The following is a 17130-nucleotide window of genomic DNA, read 5'->3' on the forward strand; positions in this document are numbered from 1 at the left end:
ATAAGGTCAGGGCAGCAGGAATAGAATTCATAATAGTAATAAAACCTGATTATTTTCTACTCACTTTGTAACTGTTGTGGTTGTGTTTGTCTACACAGGGTCGCCATGAACAGGGTGATTAAAGATTCCAGAGACAAAACCTGTGAGTACTGAAACACTGTCTCCTATTCATCAATCTGTTGTCAATACAACCGCACTGTAAAACAAGCATGTGCTCACTTCATCAATATTAAGAACAACAGGCTGTTTGTTTTGAGGGTATTCTGATCCTTAAAGTCTGAACAGGTCCTGAATTTGAAGGACAGAATTTGCCTGCATATTAATGTTTCAGCTGACAGTAGTACAGTCGAGGTCAGAAGTTAATATACACTTTAGCCAAATCAATTTAAACTCTGCACAATCCATGACATTTAATCCTAATAAACATCACTGTGTCAGGTAGGTTGGGATCACTGATTAATTTTGAGAATGTGAAATGTCAGAATATCAGTAGAGAGAATGATTTATTTCATCTTTTATTTCTTTCATCACATGCCCAGTGTGTCAGAAGTTTACAGACACTTTGTTTATATTTGGCAGCATTGTCTTTAAATTTTTTTTAACTTGGGTCAAACGTCCCAGGTAGCCTTCCACAACCTTCTCACAGTAAGTTGCTGAATCTTGGTCTGTTCCTCCTGACAGAACTGGTGGAATTGAGTCAGGGTTGGAGGCCTCCTTGCTCGCACACAGCTTTTCAGTTCTGCACACAAATTTTCTGTTGGTCTGAGGTCAGGGCTCCTGACCTCAGACCAATGTCCTTATGGAGGCAGGAAGCACAACTGGAGGCTGCATTCAGAAAAACACATTTGTTACCAGACGCATACAAGACCGCAAATGGGGTCAGAATGAAGCTGATACTTTGTATGTTTTCTATGAAATTGTTTTTAAACAAAAGCAAAACATGAATTTTAAACTATTTTCACATTTTCTAAATTTTTCTCAGTGAGTTCACAGCGTGCTGCTGAACAAGATTTGTGCTCACAGGATCCATCGTCATTAAAGAAACTGTTGACAGATCATTTTGATCAAGATGATTATGCTTTTTCAATAATGGCCTCTGTGTTAGAGAGAATGTCTGTTGTTTTTCAGAGAAAACAGACTTTAAGTGTCACTGCAGGTCTGATCCACAAACATTAAACCCGACTGCATCCCATCAATGCAGCTGATGCAGGACCAAAATAATGATACCTAAAAACAAATGAACTGCTGACATGGAGCAGAAGTTCATCATCGTTCTCTTCAGATTTGACTTTCTACAGTATAGCTGCTGTTTATAGCTGCTGTTGGCTCATATTCTCTGAACTCAGATCTGAGGAGGAACAGTAAACACTGATTTCTGACATCTGCTGTGTCTCTTCTCCCCCCATCAGGTGACTCTGATGTCACACTGGACCTAAACACCGCAGAGACAATGATGGATGTGTCTGAGAATGACACAAAGCTGATGAAGGTGAGAGATAAACCATTGTGTCCTAATATTCCAGACAGATTTAAGGGCTCAACACACAGCAGGCAATAGAAAACACATATTCAAAGAAGTCAACTTCACTGTGACATCATAATGTTCTGCAAGAACACCTCTGGCCATTATTCAACTTAGGAAGGAGAGCTTGTGACCATATTTACTGACTTGGCTGGTTGGTGGAGGAAACAGCCAGGAGGTGGGAATTCTAGTTGATGACTTTTATGCTTTCATAACTTTTCAAACTTCTTTAGTTTAAGTCAGCTGTTTGGCTGTTTGATGTCTTTTGTTCCTTTTAGGATGTTGAAGTTAAAGTCTGTTACATTTTCTTCTGCTTCAATTTTTTTGTAAATAATTACAATGGCAGCTTATACTTGTGTCACACTATCAGTCCACCAAAACGCTCTGTTGTCTCTGACTTGTGCACTGTGCTTCAGTTCAGTGTGAAATGTGTAAGAATATTTGTTTTTTGCTGTTATTAACACAAGTTGGTCCTTTCTAGTAAAATAGCTGATGATGTTTCTTTCTGAATAACAGCCTCCATCAGACTTCATGCCTGAGCTGCAAACTGAATCTACACAAGTCTCACACAGGTAATCATATAATAAGAAGCACTTAACAACATTTTAGGCAAAGTACCTCCTTCTTTCCCCACATCTTTCCTCTTACGAGCCACAGCAATCCTGATGTTCTCTCTGCAGTGTTGGTGGTCTCATGGATGGCTCTTGTCCCCCTCCCTCAATGTGTTAATTGTTATGACCCCAAGGTCATAAAGTGAGATTGTGTTTTCATACGCACCCGTCCCAAAGCAACACCCCATAAGCACCACCACGCTCACTAACGCACACAGTACATGCATCCGCACATGCATCGTATGGGAAGCCACCACGTTCCACGCTTCGCAACACAGACAAAAGAGTAGATGCCTTCCCCTGCAAAACTTATTTTTATTGTAGTTATACTCTGCCCAATATTTGCAAAACAAAATCACTTAAATAAAGTTCTGTCACAAAACTATATTGTTACATATTCTTGCACATTTTTAAACGAGTAAAGGGATATCCTGGATACTTCTTATTGTGTATATGGCGTATACCTGCGAATCATGTTGACTACACCACTGCTTGTTCGTTTTGTTACTGCTACTGTGTTTCCAGTTTTCACCGTGTATTTAAAGGTCTTCAGACCGTCTTCTCTGATCATCCTGGAATGGTTTTGGGTATGGATCTCAGCGATAGTCAATTTGAAAGTGCTATTTGTAAGTGCTGTCATTGCTACATAGCTAACATTAGCATTAACAGCTGTTTATATACCAGTCTTGACGAGAGCTTGAGTCATCGTTGCATTTACAAGAGGTTATAATACGTCCTCTTAGCAGCTACTTCTTCAGACTGGACGCTGCAGTGACTTGGTATTGGAAAGCGACCACACAGTCCAACCAGCCCCGGGATAGCTGGTTAGCATGCTAACTTCAATAGAAGAAAGGAATAGAAGCAAAACAATAGGGTTGTTTCCACCTCTGGAGACAGCTATTGGTGAGTAAATGAGTGAAGTTTCATGCCGAACTCACAATGTTTCCTCTAGACTGGTGAGTAAACAGTTGCTAATGCTAATGGCTATGTAGCAATAGCAAAACTTACAGTTAACTCCTTTAAAGGTTCCCTTCGCAGTTTTTCACCAGTAGTAGTTGTTGGGACTCAGTACCAGTGTTGTGCCAGTTCACACTTAAAAAGAACTAGTTCAAAGTTCAGTTCATACAGATAAAAATGAACTAGTTCACGTTTATAGTTCTTTTTTTTTCTTTTTTAAATCTTTCTACCCATCCATCACCAGCCCCAAATCATTGCCACTCCCAAACTAAATGAATTATTGTATACCACTGAAGAATCACAGACATTAGTTACATTTAAGATCAGTATATAAATATAATCCGTCTGAGTCTTCACTTGTTTGTTCATAAAACTGCTTCAAAAATATGAACAAGTTCAATGAACGCCCTTCATTGAATGCGTTCAGGCACAACACTGCTCAGTACATCCAGTACATCCTGCTCAAGCCACCCAAATCATTGGACTCTTCAACAACACTGGAAATTACCTTTCTCTTTTGTTCCAAGGACTGGGTAATGTTAACTGACTGGGCCTAAGGTCAGCAGCAGAAGTCTTAACCTTTGTACAGACTGCGCGCACGCACACGCACACGCACACACACACACACACACACACACACACACACACACACACACCTGTATATACTCTAGATTAGACATTGTATGTTTTTGTAATTAATTGTAAATAAATGTCTTTAAGTATGACTACTGGTTATATTGATATTTTATTAATTCATGATAGCCAATAAATTGATAAACCAAAGAAGGCCCAACATATGGTGCCCCGCTTGTGAGGCAGAGCACAGACCCAACATAGTGCTATGGAACAATTTTTTTCATGAGTGGGTCCCCATTTTGAAACTTTTAGACTGAGCGCAAACAGCATTTCTGCTTCACTTTATTCTCTAAAGTTCATGAGTATGTGTAACAGGTTCATTGTGCTCATCCAGCCCTCTATGCCCTACAGGTTCAGGTGTCCTGGTCCAGGTGGGTTTCGGTGCACATCAACTGGACTAGTGTTTGTTATGGCTCAGGAGGCGGAGCTGTTCTACAGGATTGTCCAATGGGATGAAGGACTCCTCAATTTAGCTGGCAAGATGGCTGCAGGGCCACTGTTCGAAATCCAGTGTCCTGACGATGCTGTCTGTCAGCTCCACCTCCCACACTGTGAAACAAAAGATGGTGAGCAAATTATTGTGCTTTGTTTGAGCAGTGATGAAACTCTTAAGTCCTGTTAGTGCCCCCTGTAGGCTGCAGTCTGTCACAGACCCAGTCTCATCTGTCACATCTGTCCCAGCACCCACGCTGTGGTTTATGTCTGGTAACTGCCACACCTCCTATTAAGACCTCAAGCATGATGGGTTTCATCAGAGCTCACTGAGGCACTTGGTCAATGTGGCTATTACAAATACATGTCTCTTTGGAACTCAGTTTTATTAATTTTATTTAATTTGCACCCGCTTAATTATCAACCAGACAGTGTTCCAGTCAAATTGTGAGGAGTTATGTTATTAATAAAATCATGAAATGAAATTGTCTAGAAGCATGTGGGTACGCAGTATATAAAGAAGACGTAATGTTGCATTATTTTTGATATTTTCAAACTGTTAGGGAATAAACTTTTTTTCCCCAATATACTGGTAAAAGTATGTGAAATTTAATGTTCATGTTGATAGTGTCAGATATGTGATATAAATTATACGGTCCTCATTAAGAAGAACACTAAGCTCTGAATGCATCTTCTAAGGTATTAGGGAAGGCGTTCATCCAGTGTGGGTTAAGTGTACAGTGTGTTGGCTGTAGTCTATTACAGCTTGTGACAATGCATTCAAGCAGTGCTATTTGTAACTATTTGCTATCACTACATAGTTAGCACAAATAGCTGTGAGTTCAGCATCAAACTTCATATCTTACTCACCAACAGCTGTCTCCATCAGTGGAAAGTAACACCAATGTTAACTCTTGAACGTGGTTTTTGTCCCTCTGGGCAACACTGCATCTTCATCCTCTCATGTTGGACAAGTGGTGACCAGGGTGAGAGGGGTCTCTCCTGATACTGTCCGCCCGTCTGCAGAGACGGCTTGAGTGGATGTCTCTCCGTTTATGTAAAGGAGAGCTAACAGTCCACTGTGCTTTCTTCACCTCCCGCTGCAGGTCTTTCCTAATTAATCAAATCACACATTTGGAAAATCATGACACTCCTAGTAGATATAGAATATATGAGGTTGTTGTCAGTAAAACAGGTGTTGAATGTGTCTGTGTTTTCACAGCTCTGCTCTCTGAAGGCCTGCTGTCTGTCGCCCGCTGCACTGATGATGGAATGAGCATCCTTGAACCGCTGGAGATCACAGCCACTCATGTGATTGTCAAAGTCCTTCATCTCTCTAGGTTTGGCATAGTCCGGCCTTTGAAGGCTTTAAGGAGGTTTTGGAACAACCTGAACCCAACTAGTGGCCAAGTCTTGCTGTTCCTTAGAAAACCAAACCCCAAAACACAGAAGAAAAACCTCAATGTGCTTCTCTTTCCAAGCAACATCCCTCTGGAAGAGGTAAGACTTGTTACGGCTTCACTTTGAGTTCAAACCCATCAGTATCGATCAGATATTGTGATACATATCCAAAGACCAGTTACTCACCTGATAAAATGGCCTGCTGATTTATCAGTCGGAGTCTACTGAGGACTAACCATGTAATTACAATGTTCTTGTATCTTAAGGTGAGGAGAAAACAGACAAATTCTGGGTACATTCCGGCACCTTCCAAATGCGAACTCATCGAAGAACAAAGTTACACTGTTCACTGTCCGACGGCCTGTATAGTACAGCCTGAGGTGAGAATTTCAAATGAAATGTTCTGTAACATGCTGATATGATTCTTAAAACTTGTTTTAGTTTACTTTGGATACTTTGAGACACTGATTACTACTACTGCTACTGGTTTTCAGAAAGCAAAGTTTGACCGGGATGTTGGACCAAATTACCATTCAACGTTTGAGATCCGCCTGCCTACAGACACAGAACAAGTGACTATAGCAGTTCGAGATGAAACAGATACAGATGTCTGGAAGCACGATGCTGACCTGACTGGTAAAGTCCTCATGTCCCTGCAGGGGGGAAGTCTCTGAAACCTTGTCTTTCACCCCGTCAGAGTGCAAGGGCATTAGAATGTCTTTCTCTATTGACATCAGCATAAATGCTTCTAAATACTCTTGGGTGAGAGTGCTCCTAAGTCTGTTTTTTAAAAAACTTAGGTGTAGAGAAGTTACTGTCACAGGCCACTTGGGTGACTGATAAGGTCAGGAGAAACTCGGCAAGTCCAATGACATAATATGCATCACTCAAGAGATTATATCATGACAGGATGACAATTGGACAAAGTTTTCTGTGACGCTTGTCTGACTCTGCACTCATCCCTTCCAACTGCTGCATGTGTTTATATGATTCACGTATGAAGACTGCCGCGTCATTCAGCAATCCAAAAAGTGATGCAGTCTGTAGAACACTGCCTGTTGTCTCGGCCAACACCAGATTTAAAATATGTGTATAGCACCAGACGCGAATTTGGTTGAGAGACTGTTGTGAGAGAAAAGTATTTTTTTAAGTTAATTTTCTCTACTTTATATATATATATATATATATATATATATATACTCACCACACACGCACACACACACACACACACACACACACCACACACACACACACACCAGTAGGTTGAAATGTACTTTTTCTTGTTCAACTTATAGATGCCTGACCAACATGGACTGAGAATGTCCAAGAAGCAAAGAACCTGGCGTCTGTTCGGACAGATTTCATCGACAGTGTGTCTGAACCTCTTCTACATAAGCTGCTGGATAAACTCCTGGAGTGCAAGGTGGTAACTCAGGATGAACTGGAGGATGCTGGAACACAGAAGACCAGGGCAGACAAAGCTCGAGTGGTGATCAATACGGTGCTAAGAAAAGGACCAAAAGCCTGTGCAGCTCTGATTGCTGCTCTCTGTGAGGAGGATCAGTGTCTTTCAACAAAGCTGAAGTTAATGTGAAGCAGAAACAGTGTATATCAGGGTGTTTCACATCTTTAATTCTTAAGTTTTACCTTTAAACTTTTTCTCTATTGTTTAAGAACATTTGGTAAAAACTTTGGGATTGATAATTGCAAAGAAGTAAATCTTGCAAGTATGGAACAACTAAACACACTATATCTGGAGAGACTTAATGTGTTTTGTCAAATGTAAAACAACTTGCTGTGTATTTCCTTTTTTTTTTTACTATACTTTGTGTATATAACTTTCATTATTTAAAAAAAAAAATTCATGGTTCAGCTTATAATTAACAACTCCGCCTTTTTCACATGAACGCGCTCGTAACCGGACAGGTAAACCCAGGGTTAACTGAGCCAGTTAATAACCTGCTTCGTAGTACAGGTTATCAGGACGGTCAATGTTAGGTTCAGTTAACCCAGATAACGGAAGTTACGAAGGTAACTATGGTTCTGTTTCATTCCTTCCTGACTGCCAGTGGCAGTAAACAAAGTGGATGACTCTACCAGCAGACTCTACCAGACACTAGGAACTGATACCCACCTACTGTTCTGTTTGTAGAAGGCCAATGGAAGGACAGCTGATGCGAGCGTGGACCCAGAGGCCATGTTAAGATAGTAGAACCTCGTGAACGCGCAAGGCGGTGCAGCACAGATGTTCCGTAGTGATATTCCTCTCATTGCCGCCCAGGACGTGGCCGCACCCCTGGTTGAGTGACAAACAACATCTGAGAGGACTGGTTCACGTGCCACCTCGTACGCCTGTTTTATTGTTTCAACCACCCAATGGGAGAGCCTCTGTTTAGACAGCGCCTGCCCTTTGTTTTTGCCGCTGTAGCACACAAACAGCTGCTCTGAGCGTCTAAGGCTCTGTGTTGCTTCAACATATGACTGCAGCGCCTGGACTGGACACTGGCAGTCAGGAAGTAATGCAACAGAACTAAAAGTTATCCTGGGTATTTTGAACTTGCTTCGTAGTACAGGCTTCAGGATGTATCCTGTTAGCCACAATGCTCTAGTGCTGTCACGTGATTTCTCAGAAATGTTGAAGCCTTTCTCTTGTACATAAGTTTCACTGCACTTCCCCCTTTGACGGCAGCTCTGAACCTCGCCCGCTGCCCACTGTTACTTCCTGTTTTGCTAACTCACGGTGAAACTGACGAAGCCGTCAGACTACACAGCAAGATTCTCACACTTTAAACTCCTGATGAAGAGTCCGTAAGTTCAGTTTTTTAAATATTTCATCAACTTATGAACTTACTTCATCAACCAACAGATAAAACAAAACACAGAGCCTGTGTATTTGAATGCATTGTTCTGCATTAATCGACCTAAAGCAGACATCAGGTTGTGATGAAACTTGTTCTTTTAATGTCAAGACCCGAATCAGTAAAATGTTCACAGACAACCTGTTTGTTTTCCGCCAAAATATCTCCACATTATTAAACTGTTCTGTATTCTCCAGTTCAGACTCTCACAGCTCCTGTTTAAAGATCCTGAGGTCTGTACTACAAAGCAGGATTTGAGGTTATTGGGGTAACTTCAGGTTTAACTCTGGGGGTTCAGTCCTACTACAGTGGTTCACTGGTTACCGGGGTAAATCACCATGGTAACTTATGCTGAACTTCTAACCTGCTCTGGCGCAGTTTAACTTTAAAGGATCAATTACTGACCAATCTGATACCTTGAAAAACTGAGTCATCATTCCTACAGGATCCCGACGGGAATGATCAATAATAATGAGCAGTAGATATTTATATAAATCAGTGGAACAGTTTTCCTGTTTGGGTCTTTCCATGTGTCCACTCTGGTTTTGAAACAAAGCTGCTAAAAACTGCACAGAGTTTATCAGGCTAAATAACTATTATAGCTTCATTTTAATTGAACAAAGATTCTTTAATCCAACAGATTCCTGACAGTGTTGATGCTCTTACTGTTCTTCATCACTGCAGCTCAGAATAACATGAGGAGACTCTGTGAGCACAACTGGAAATAAAAACTAAACTTCTGATGTCTTTTAGTAGAAAAATTATCTGTTAACTATTTCCATGATTATAAATGAACATTTCAGTCGGCCTGACTCATAAGACATCAACTACTTATCTCCTCTTTTCTTTCTCTCCTCTCTGCAGCAGAAACAGTCTGACATTAACTTTAACTGTTTTATCTGCTTCACATGTTCATAACAGTTTGTTCATCATCAGACTGAAGAGAAAATACTGAGTAAGAAACTTAATGATAATTCATCCACGTATTTAAAATATATCCTTAATCTGACTTTAATAGTAATTATATTTATAGATTTTTTTTTAAAATTCTAGTTATGTGATAATACATTTCACCTTGTTGAATATCGCTTTTGGATGTGGTTATAACCAAATATACTGGCAGGTATCAGCGTTTCTTCTCATATCATATTAAGAACTTCATTCATGGTTCAGATGATGTTGCTTATAATTAACAACTCCGCCTCTTTCACATGAACGCGCTCGTAGCCGGACAGGTAAACCCAGGGTTAACTGAGCCAGTTGATAACCTGCTTCGTAGTACAGGTTATCAGGACAGTCAATGTTAGGTTCAGTTAAGCCCAGATAACTAAAAGTTATCCTGGGTATGTTGAACTTGCTTCGTAGTACAGACCTCAGGCCTCTGAACCACAGAGCTGTTGTGGAAACCACAGACTCTGGTGTGTGTGATGTGAACCCCTTTCTCTGGTATCAGAGTTCTGCATATTGTAGCCTATGTGTATATGTATCTCCTGAACCACCACATGGTGACTCTGCTGTTTATAAATGAACATCATCACAAATTTACATTGCCGGTGAACATAATCCAGCCAGTAATTACGTTTGTCATCACAACTAATTGTTTTCAAACAATTAGGAAAACTTCAGAGTTTTGGTATCACTGCTCTGAAGATGCATCGTGGCAAATGACAGATATTGTGGTTCTGGGGGGCATGTGTTCCCCTGCTGTCAAAGTATGGAGCTCTACTTCTGGAAGTTTGTACTCTCTGAAAATTATTTAGCATGTGTAACAGACACAATTCATGCATTTGAATGTTAAAAATAAAACCTTACAAAGTCTAAAACTAAAACTACATTTGAGAGTCCATTGCTTTTCAGTTTTTTGTTTTCCTTTGTCTTACTACCAATGTCAAGGAGCCAAGGCTCCATTTGTGTGTGTGGCTGGACCTCATGTTTAGGGCGTTAGGGACATGACTATGTTGTGCAGGAAGTCTTAACCCTCCTTGTTGTTGGAGGTGATATTTTTTAAGCTCTTATCTGTTTTTATGCTGGTTTACCCAGTGATCTACTGACTGGACAGTAAGATTAAAAGTTGGTGCTCATCTCTGTGGGTGATGGGCTCCTGGAAATGAGTTATGACAGTGACCCATGTTTAGCTAATTGGTGCTTGCAGCCCAGAATACGATGCCAACCAGACATTCCAGGCTGCTGGTTCCTGATTGCCAAGGGGGGTTGAAGGTTCAAAGGTGGCTAAGAGATGCATGGTTAAGTGGCCATGGCAAAGATTGGGGTTCCTTATCTTGAACCTCAGGATTTGCAGGTCACTGTGAGAGGTTTAGGGACCTCACTGATGTGTTGTTGCCCGGCCTTCCTGGGGGATGGTTGAAGACAATGCTGGTCGTACAGGACAGTTTTAATAAGATCATGTAGCAGAACGCATTGTTATAAGTTCCCTTTCCCTCTTTTAAAACTTGCCTTGACTATACAACTCCTGACAGAGCCTTTGAAAACCCCTTCCTATTTAGCTGGATGTTGCCTAGCAACACCAACAACAGAAAGTCATAAGCACAGGAATTATACACCAATCAGCCACAACAATATAACGGGTTACTATTTCTAATTGTTATGGCTGATTGGTCTATATCTGTGGCCAGTTTTAAGAATGTATTCTGAACTATTAGTAATTTGATTTAAAACTTAATCTGTAGTTTGAATTTTTTTCCACAGCTTCATGGCTTGACTCACTCAAAAAAATTCACAGATCAGTCACAACATTAAAACCAGTCACCTGTTTTAATGTTATGGCTGATCGTGTATTTATGATGTTTAAAAGAGGATAGTGAGATTAAAATTAACTACTTCTGTTTGTAAATTAACAACTGATATTTTTAGTTGGATTAGGTGTTGCCTTGGTTCCTTTGCCATCCATTATAACCATGGAATTAACCATTTGTCCAGTATTATCCCTTAATTGTATTCCAACAGGCACTAGATATAATTTAAAGGCCTGAGGATGGTTCTCATCAGATTTGTGAAAGGGACGACAGGACTAGAGAGACAGAGGTCCCACAATGCATAGTGAGCACAGCTGTGGGTAAACCTCACACACTGTCCTCATAAATACTTTGACACACAATGTCCCTGATGTTTCTTTATTATTATTGTGACTTATTGAATTATAAGTTTTACCTCTTTGCGTCTTTGACAGTTACTCTAATGAAAAAAGTCTTTGGTTAAACTGCTCACAACCCATAGACATACTCAACTTGTGAGGAGGTGCAAGTAGACCCGGCCTCATTTGTAGTGGTCACTGGTCAAAGATGTTTGGAACTAGACAGTACCCATTTCCTAGAAGTAATGTGGTGTTAACTAGCCGACACTATAGCTGACATCTGCAAATGAACTGTCCAAAGAGAAGCAGAAATCAGGATTCATAACCTATTATTTTTGTACTATAACATTTAATTTAAGGTAAACACAAGAAACTTGTGCTACAGAAAATGGACCAGACTCAGTGAATAGCTCCCTAAGCTTAACATCCTAAGTCCTATGATAAGTATTAATTTAGCTATACAGACTAATGAGCAGTGATAACTAACATGTCTTTGGGGTCATCAGGTGGGAACCTCCTTTCACCAGTGTTTCGTCTAGTTGGTCCCACGACACCTCCAGGAGGCTAGACAGTGATCACTGGCGTCCCAGAGTCACCCCCCTAATGCCAGCCATCACTGCTCCTCACACCACAACTATTTTCTCCTTTATCTTGCCTATGCTACCACAAACAACACTATCATCAACTCGGACAAAACACACTAGCAGATTCAGCAAACAAACTCCCCTAACCAGTTGGAGAAAGTGGCGGCCATTTTGAATGAGGGAGGTAGAGTCAAGGAGAGATGCCTTTTTAAGCTAAACTCTCCCCCACCGGATTAGGCTGTGCTCTACCTCCCCCTACTCCCCCACTCTCCAACAACTCACCTAAAACAAACAAACTCACCTAGACAGTCAAAGACACACTACAGACCAATTCAAACAATGCAACCAAAAAATACAGGCCACCTCACCTGGACTAACCGCATGGTCTCAAAGAGGCTCACACAGGCCACACCCCCCACTTAAAAACACTTCCTCTTCCTGGATTTTCTTCCTTGCTTCTCCTAAGAGTCTGTCTATCCTAAGTGCTCCCCCTGCTGGGCCCCCAGCTACCATTACTTCTTCTCATCCAAATCCACTGACTGGATCTTGCTGCCTCATCTGACATGTCCTTTACTATTTTCCTCACACTCTGTCCACTTCCTCCTAACTCCCTCACCAAAGAGACAACAGACCTTGCTACAAATCCTCTACATCCTACTTCCACTGGACAAATCCTAACTTTCCATCCTCGCTGCTCTGCTTCTGCCCCTAACTCTACATACCTGAGCTTTTTCCTTTCATATGCTTCTTCAACTGAAGCCTCCCACGGAACAGTCAGCTCTATGAAATATACTCTCATTCTACTCCTAGACCACAAGACTATGTCAGGCCTTAGCTTTGTACTGGCTATTTCCTGGGGAACAACAAGCTTTCCTCCTAAATCTACCTGCATTTGCCAATCACAAGCATCCTCTAAGCTGCCTTGCCTCCTTGTTGTCTTACCAACTTTCTCTCCCTCTTGAACAAACTTGATTGCAACTGTCTTTATTTTAGGCCCTCCTAAATTTGCCTGCCTCCGTAAATCTTCAATTCCTGCAGCTAAGCTTTTTAAAACCTGGTTATGTCACCACGTATACCGGCCTTGCAACATACTAACCTTACAGCCTGACAAAATGTGCTTTAAAGTTGCAGTACCTGAACACAATGAACATGTAATACTTTAAAAAAATATATGGCTGAATGTAATAACAAATAAGAATAATTAGATATGGTTGTGACTGCTAAAGGTAAGGCTAACTAGAAAAGTAGTTTTCTTGTAACACTGCATTTACAGGGTTAGCCTGTTAGTCCATCTTTTAACTTGGTCGTGATCTCAGTATCGCTCATTTCTCGTCAATTCTGAGAAATATTATTTTACATACACCTGTAAATAAGGAAAGCGTTTCCCCTCTCAGTGGCCTTGTTTGTATTCTGACTGATAAAACAACCAGACCAGTCACAAAAGCACTGGTGTAAATAATAAAATCAATCATGCCACACTTGCTCTCTGCACCTACAATGTCCTCTCAAAACTATCCTCACAACAGCACATACACCAGCTAAAAAGAGAGATAATAACTTATTTATCTGTTTAACAGATTTAGAATAAATGTAGGCTTTACAGGGACAAATGAGTAAAAGTGTCCTTAAAAAGTGTTTTAACAGTGTTTGAAGAAACGTTTTCAAACCAGACACCATCCTGAGGTTCTGGCCCCCCTTTGTTAAGAACCAGGACTGAGGAACAGGGTGAAGGCTGCCTTGGGATCTGAGTCTGCACTCTGTCTCATAACAAACCAACATGTCCACAATACAGTGATGTATGCCTGTGATCCAGACTGCTGCTCCTCCGTCACATTTTCCTGTGCTGAGCTGAGCAGCTCATTAGATGGTCATTTAGCACCATCTAGTGGACAGATAGTAGAACTACACAATCTGAGGTGTGATTTAGACTGGGACTGACCTCACTCTGTTGTTTTTCAGACTTGGACTTTGAAGTTATGAGGGTGTGACTCATCCTCAGATCAAATGCACACAAACACCAGGACTGATGAGGGAGAATGAGCAGCTTCTTCTCTACAAATGTTTCTTCTACACATGAAGGTGCAAAGTGTCTGTAAGTCGACCTGAAGTGAGTTCAGCAGGTGAGAATCCTACCAGAGAAATGTGTACATGATCACTGTGGTCACATTGTGTTGTGTCACTGTTTGTTGTTTCTGGAAGCTGATTGGCTGTATGATTTACATGTATTGTCAGTGGTTACTGTGTAAACAGCAGTACAACAGAAGGGCTTTAACCTGAGATCCTGTTATCAGTTTTCAGTTATCAGTGAAAAATGTACAGGTTGGACTCATGACTGAGGTGTATTTTATTGTCAAACACTTTACTGAGAAAATGTATTGCATTTTTGGACTTCATTCATACAGCACTTTTCTAGTCTTACGCAGCGCTTTACACTGTACACTGTAGTATCATACATACCGACAGCACACCCATTGGGGGAAGATTGGAGTTCAGTATCTTGCCCAAAGACACTTCAACATGCAGACAGGAGCAGAACGTGGACAACCCACTTTACCTCATGAGCTGTATGACACTAATTCAGTTTTCTGAATTCAGTTTTCTGAATTAGTGTCTAGGGCCTGTTTTTGGGACAGGCTTGTTAGAGACAGGGCTTTATTTCTAATGTCTCCATTTCTCCTCTTAATACAAACTCAACACTTTCTCCATGTTAACCTGTTGTCCTGATAAATTCATTTCCACAGCACTAATTCATCAGCACAGCAACAGAGTCATGTCAGCAATTCATTTCCCCAACAAAGATGAGCTGCCATGAATCAAACTCAACATTTCCTCCAGAGCTTTCACATCAATAGTCTCACCAGGATTTCATTAATAAGTCAGTTTTTAATCTGAAAAACATGAGGAAGTCTTTGGTTGGGTGATGGTAACTTAACATTGATCAGGAGCATCAGAACAGAAGAGGTACTGGTATTAATTAGAGCATGGAAACATTATTTCTGTTGAACAGAAACTCAGAGCAGCCGAGTGGTGAGTAGAACATGACTGTTGTTGTATTAATGGATTAGTGCTGTGAAAATGGACATTAGTCTAGATTCAGCGTGTCATATGGTATAGTAGACTAAAGGTAGTTCCACCCTCTTCGGTGTGTCTTTGTGGTGCCTTAATATTGACCAGCCTTTATATGTTCATGCATTACAGGTTTTTATATCAGTATGCAGTACATTATTGTTTTTACCACTATTATTGGCACTAATAGCAGTAAACAACAGTTATTGTCTTCAATTATTCATATATTATTGAGGTGTCATTATGACTGTAGTAATACAATTCATAAGTCTTACCTGGACAGAAGTTCAAATGTGGTTTGACTTTTATGACTGTGATTAAAAGCATGAGATGAACATCAGGTAGATGTACAGTACAGTGTAAAAGTCTGTGCTAAAACTCCAGACTTTCAGAAAAGGCCTTCAAGTATGGTTTACTTTAAACATACGTTCTGTTTTCCTGGATTGTAAATCAGGTCATACTCTGCTACAACAATGTTGACTGGTTATAATCCAGAAGAGTAACTGTGCAGTTCTTTTTTAAAGTACAGATTATTTTGTCATGCCTTTTGGATCTTTGCAGGGAAAAGATGGCGACACCTAAACAGATCCTCTTGATGACTTTGGAGGATTTGGGAGCAGAGGACTTCAAAAAATTCAAGTGGTTCCTGCAGCAGAAAGAGGTCCTAGAAGGCTTCCCATCAATCCCGAGGACTCGACTGGAGAATGCAGACAGGATGGACACAGTGGATCTAATGGTCCAGACCTACTGTATAAACACCATTAAAGTCACCAGAATGGTTCTGGTGAAGATGAATCAGAATGATCTAGTGGAAAATTTCACAGACATCATCTCAGTACCCACTGGTAAGTTATGGAGAGATTTAAAATGGGATGTTACAGAGATATTGAGGAGTGATCAGTCAAAGGAAGGTGGACTTGTTTAGATGGGTGGGGAATCACAGGTGTTTAATCTCTGTGGGGTCATTTGCAGCTTGAGAGGTCATATGTGGGTCAATAGTCCCCCTGGCTGTCCTGTGAGAGTAACTGGAGTCTCATGATTAAGATGTGAATGTGCCTTAACAGCTTCACTGAGCTCTGACCAAGCATCAACATCCAGGGCTGAAAAGCACTGAAGAACCCAAACCTGCAGTTCCTCTAATGACTACTAGAGTCTGGCTCCAACAGTGAGTCAATCCCCATAGACTCCCATGTTAAAATGTCCAACTTTACAGCAGAAATAAACATGGTCTACTCTAAAACGGGCAATATACATACAATATCAATGAGGCCCTAGTACTAACCTCGGCTAAAGAGGCAGGAGGATGCTAACAGTTCATTAGCTAACTTACCTTTGCCAGGGTTACTGATGTGTGGGCAGCTTGTAGATTTGTACACTTTGCACCCAAGCTGTTGATAAGAGTGCATGGGTGTCCAGTGATTTATAATTCGCACTCATATATTGAAAGTTATGTACTGAGACCAAACAGGAGTTAGCATAAATATCAAGATGTTTCAGTAGAGTTAATGTTAACTAAGTGGAGGTCTCCTCATTCCTTCTGCAGATCCCAAACAAGATCATGATTCAGCAATGATCATCAATGAGATGAGCGTGATTTGAATATGTCTGAACTACATCTTTTTTAATTAACCTTCAGTATCTGTTATAAACTGTCAAAGCACAACCATCTGACTTAAAAAGACAGAGATTTGCATCTGCATTTTAAAATACTACAATGAAATATGAACAAAGTGTCAGGTCAGAATTTTACAGTTCTGTGAATATGATCAATGTCTGCATGATCCAACTTGGACAAAGAATTTGAAAACTAGCAATAACTGTTGTATGTGCTATTCTGTGTTGATGCAATGGTGTAACTAAACACAGCATATACAGGCATTGACCAATACCCATGTTACAAATTAATAATTAATTTGAAAATACAATATCAAAACAGACATGAAAAACATATTCTGTGTCCAGAAGCCATATC

The 17130-nt window shown here is 40.6% G+C and overlaps 2 protein-coding genes across 2 annotated transcripts in view; both read left to right on the plus strand.

Annotated features, from left to right (window-relative positions):
• The first annotated feature begins 105 nt into the window (after positions 1 to 105).
• Positions 106 to 14080, plus strand: LOC111231817 (NACHT, LRR and PYD domains-containing protein 1b allele 2-like). The gene is made up of 10 exons (XM_022759054.1): positions 106 to 142; positions 1410 to 1489; positions 2039 to 2094; positions 4078 to 4292; positions 5381 to 5658; positions 5826 to 5939; positions 6054 to 6195; positions 6864 to 7152; positions 13409 to 13497; positions 14052 to 14080. Exons 1-10 carry the CDS (start codon positions 106 to 108, stop codon positions 14078 to 14080), a joined length of 1329 nt encoding a protein of 442 aa, XP_022614775.1.
• Positions 7400 to 17130, plus strand: part of LOC111231870 (NLR family CARD domain-containing protein 3-like) — a 29763-nt gene continuing 20032 nt past the window's right edge. The window contains exons 1-3 of the mRNA XM_022759129.1: positions 7400 to 8367; positions 14052 to 14212; positions 15720 to 16003. Coding sequence (XP_022614850.1) covers positions 15727 to 16003 — 277 coding nt within the window. The 5' untranslated portion in view covers positions 7400 to 8367; positions 14052 to 14212; positions 15720 to 15726. The remainder of the gene's footprint in view (positions 8368 to 14051; positions 14213 to 15719; positions 16004 to 17130) is intronic.

Source organism: Seriola dumerili, unplaced genomic scaffold (genome assembly GCF_002260705.1).
Source record: "Seriola dumerili isolate Sdu_G_001 unplaced genomic scaffold, Sdu_1.0 BDQW01000319.1, whole genome shotgun sequence".
NCBI classification, from domain to species: Eukaryota; Metazoa; Chordata; class Actinopteri; order Carangiformes; family Carangidae; genus Seriola; species Seriola dumerili.

Excerpts from the sequence above, each read along its gene's own strand:
- LOC111231817 (XM_022759054.1), top strand. The coding sequence starts at position 106 with ATGAACAGGGTGATTAAAGATTCCAGAGACAAAACCT. Across the intron at positions 4,293-5,380 it reads ACACTGTGAAACAAAAGATG|CTCTGCTCTCTGAAGGCCTG; the intron begins GTGAGCAAATTA and ends GTGTTTTCACAG. Across the intron at positions 6,196-6,863 it reads GCACGATGCTGACCTGACTG|CAACATGGACTGAGAATGTC; the intron begins GTAAAGTCCTCA and ends TAGATGCCTGAC.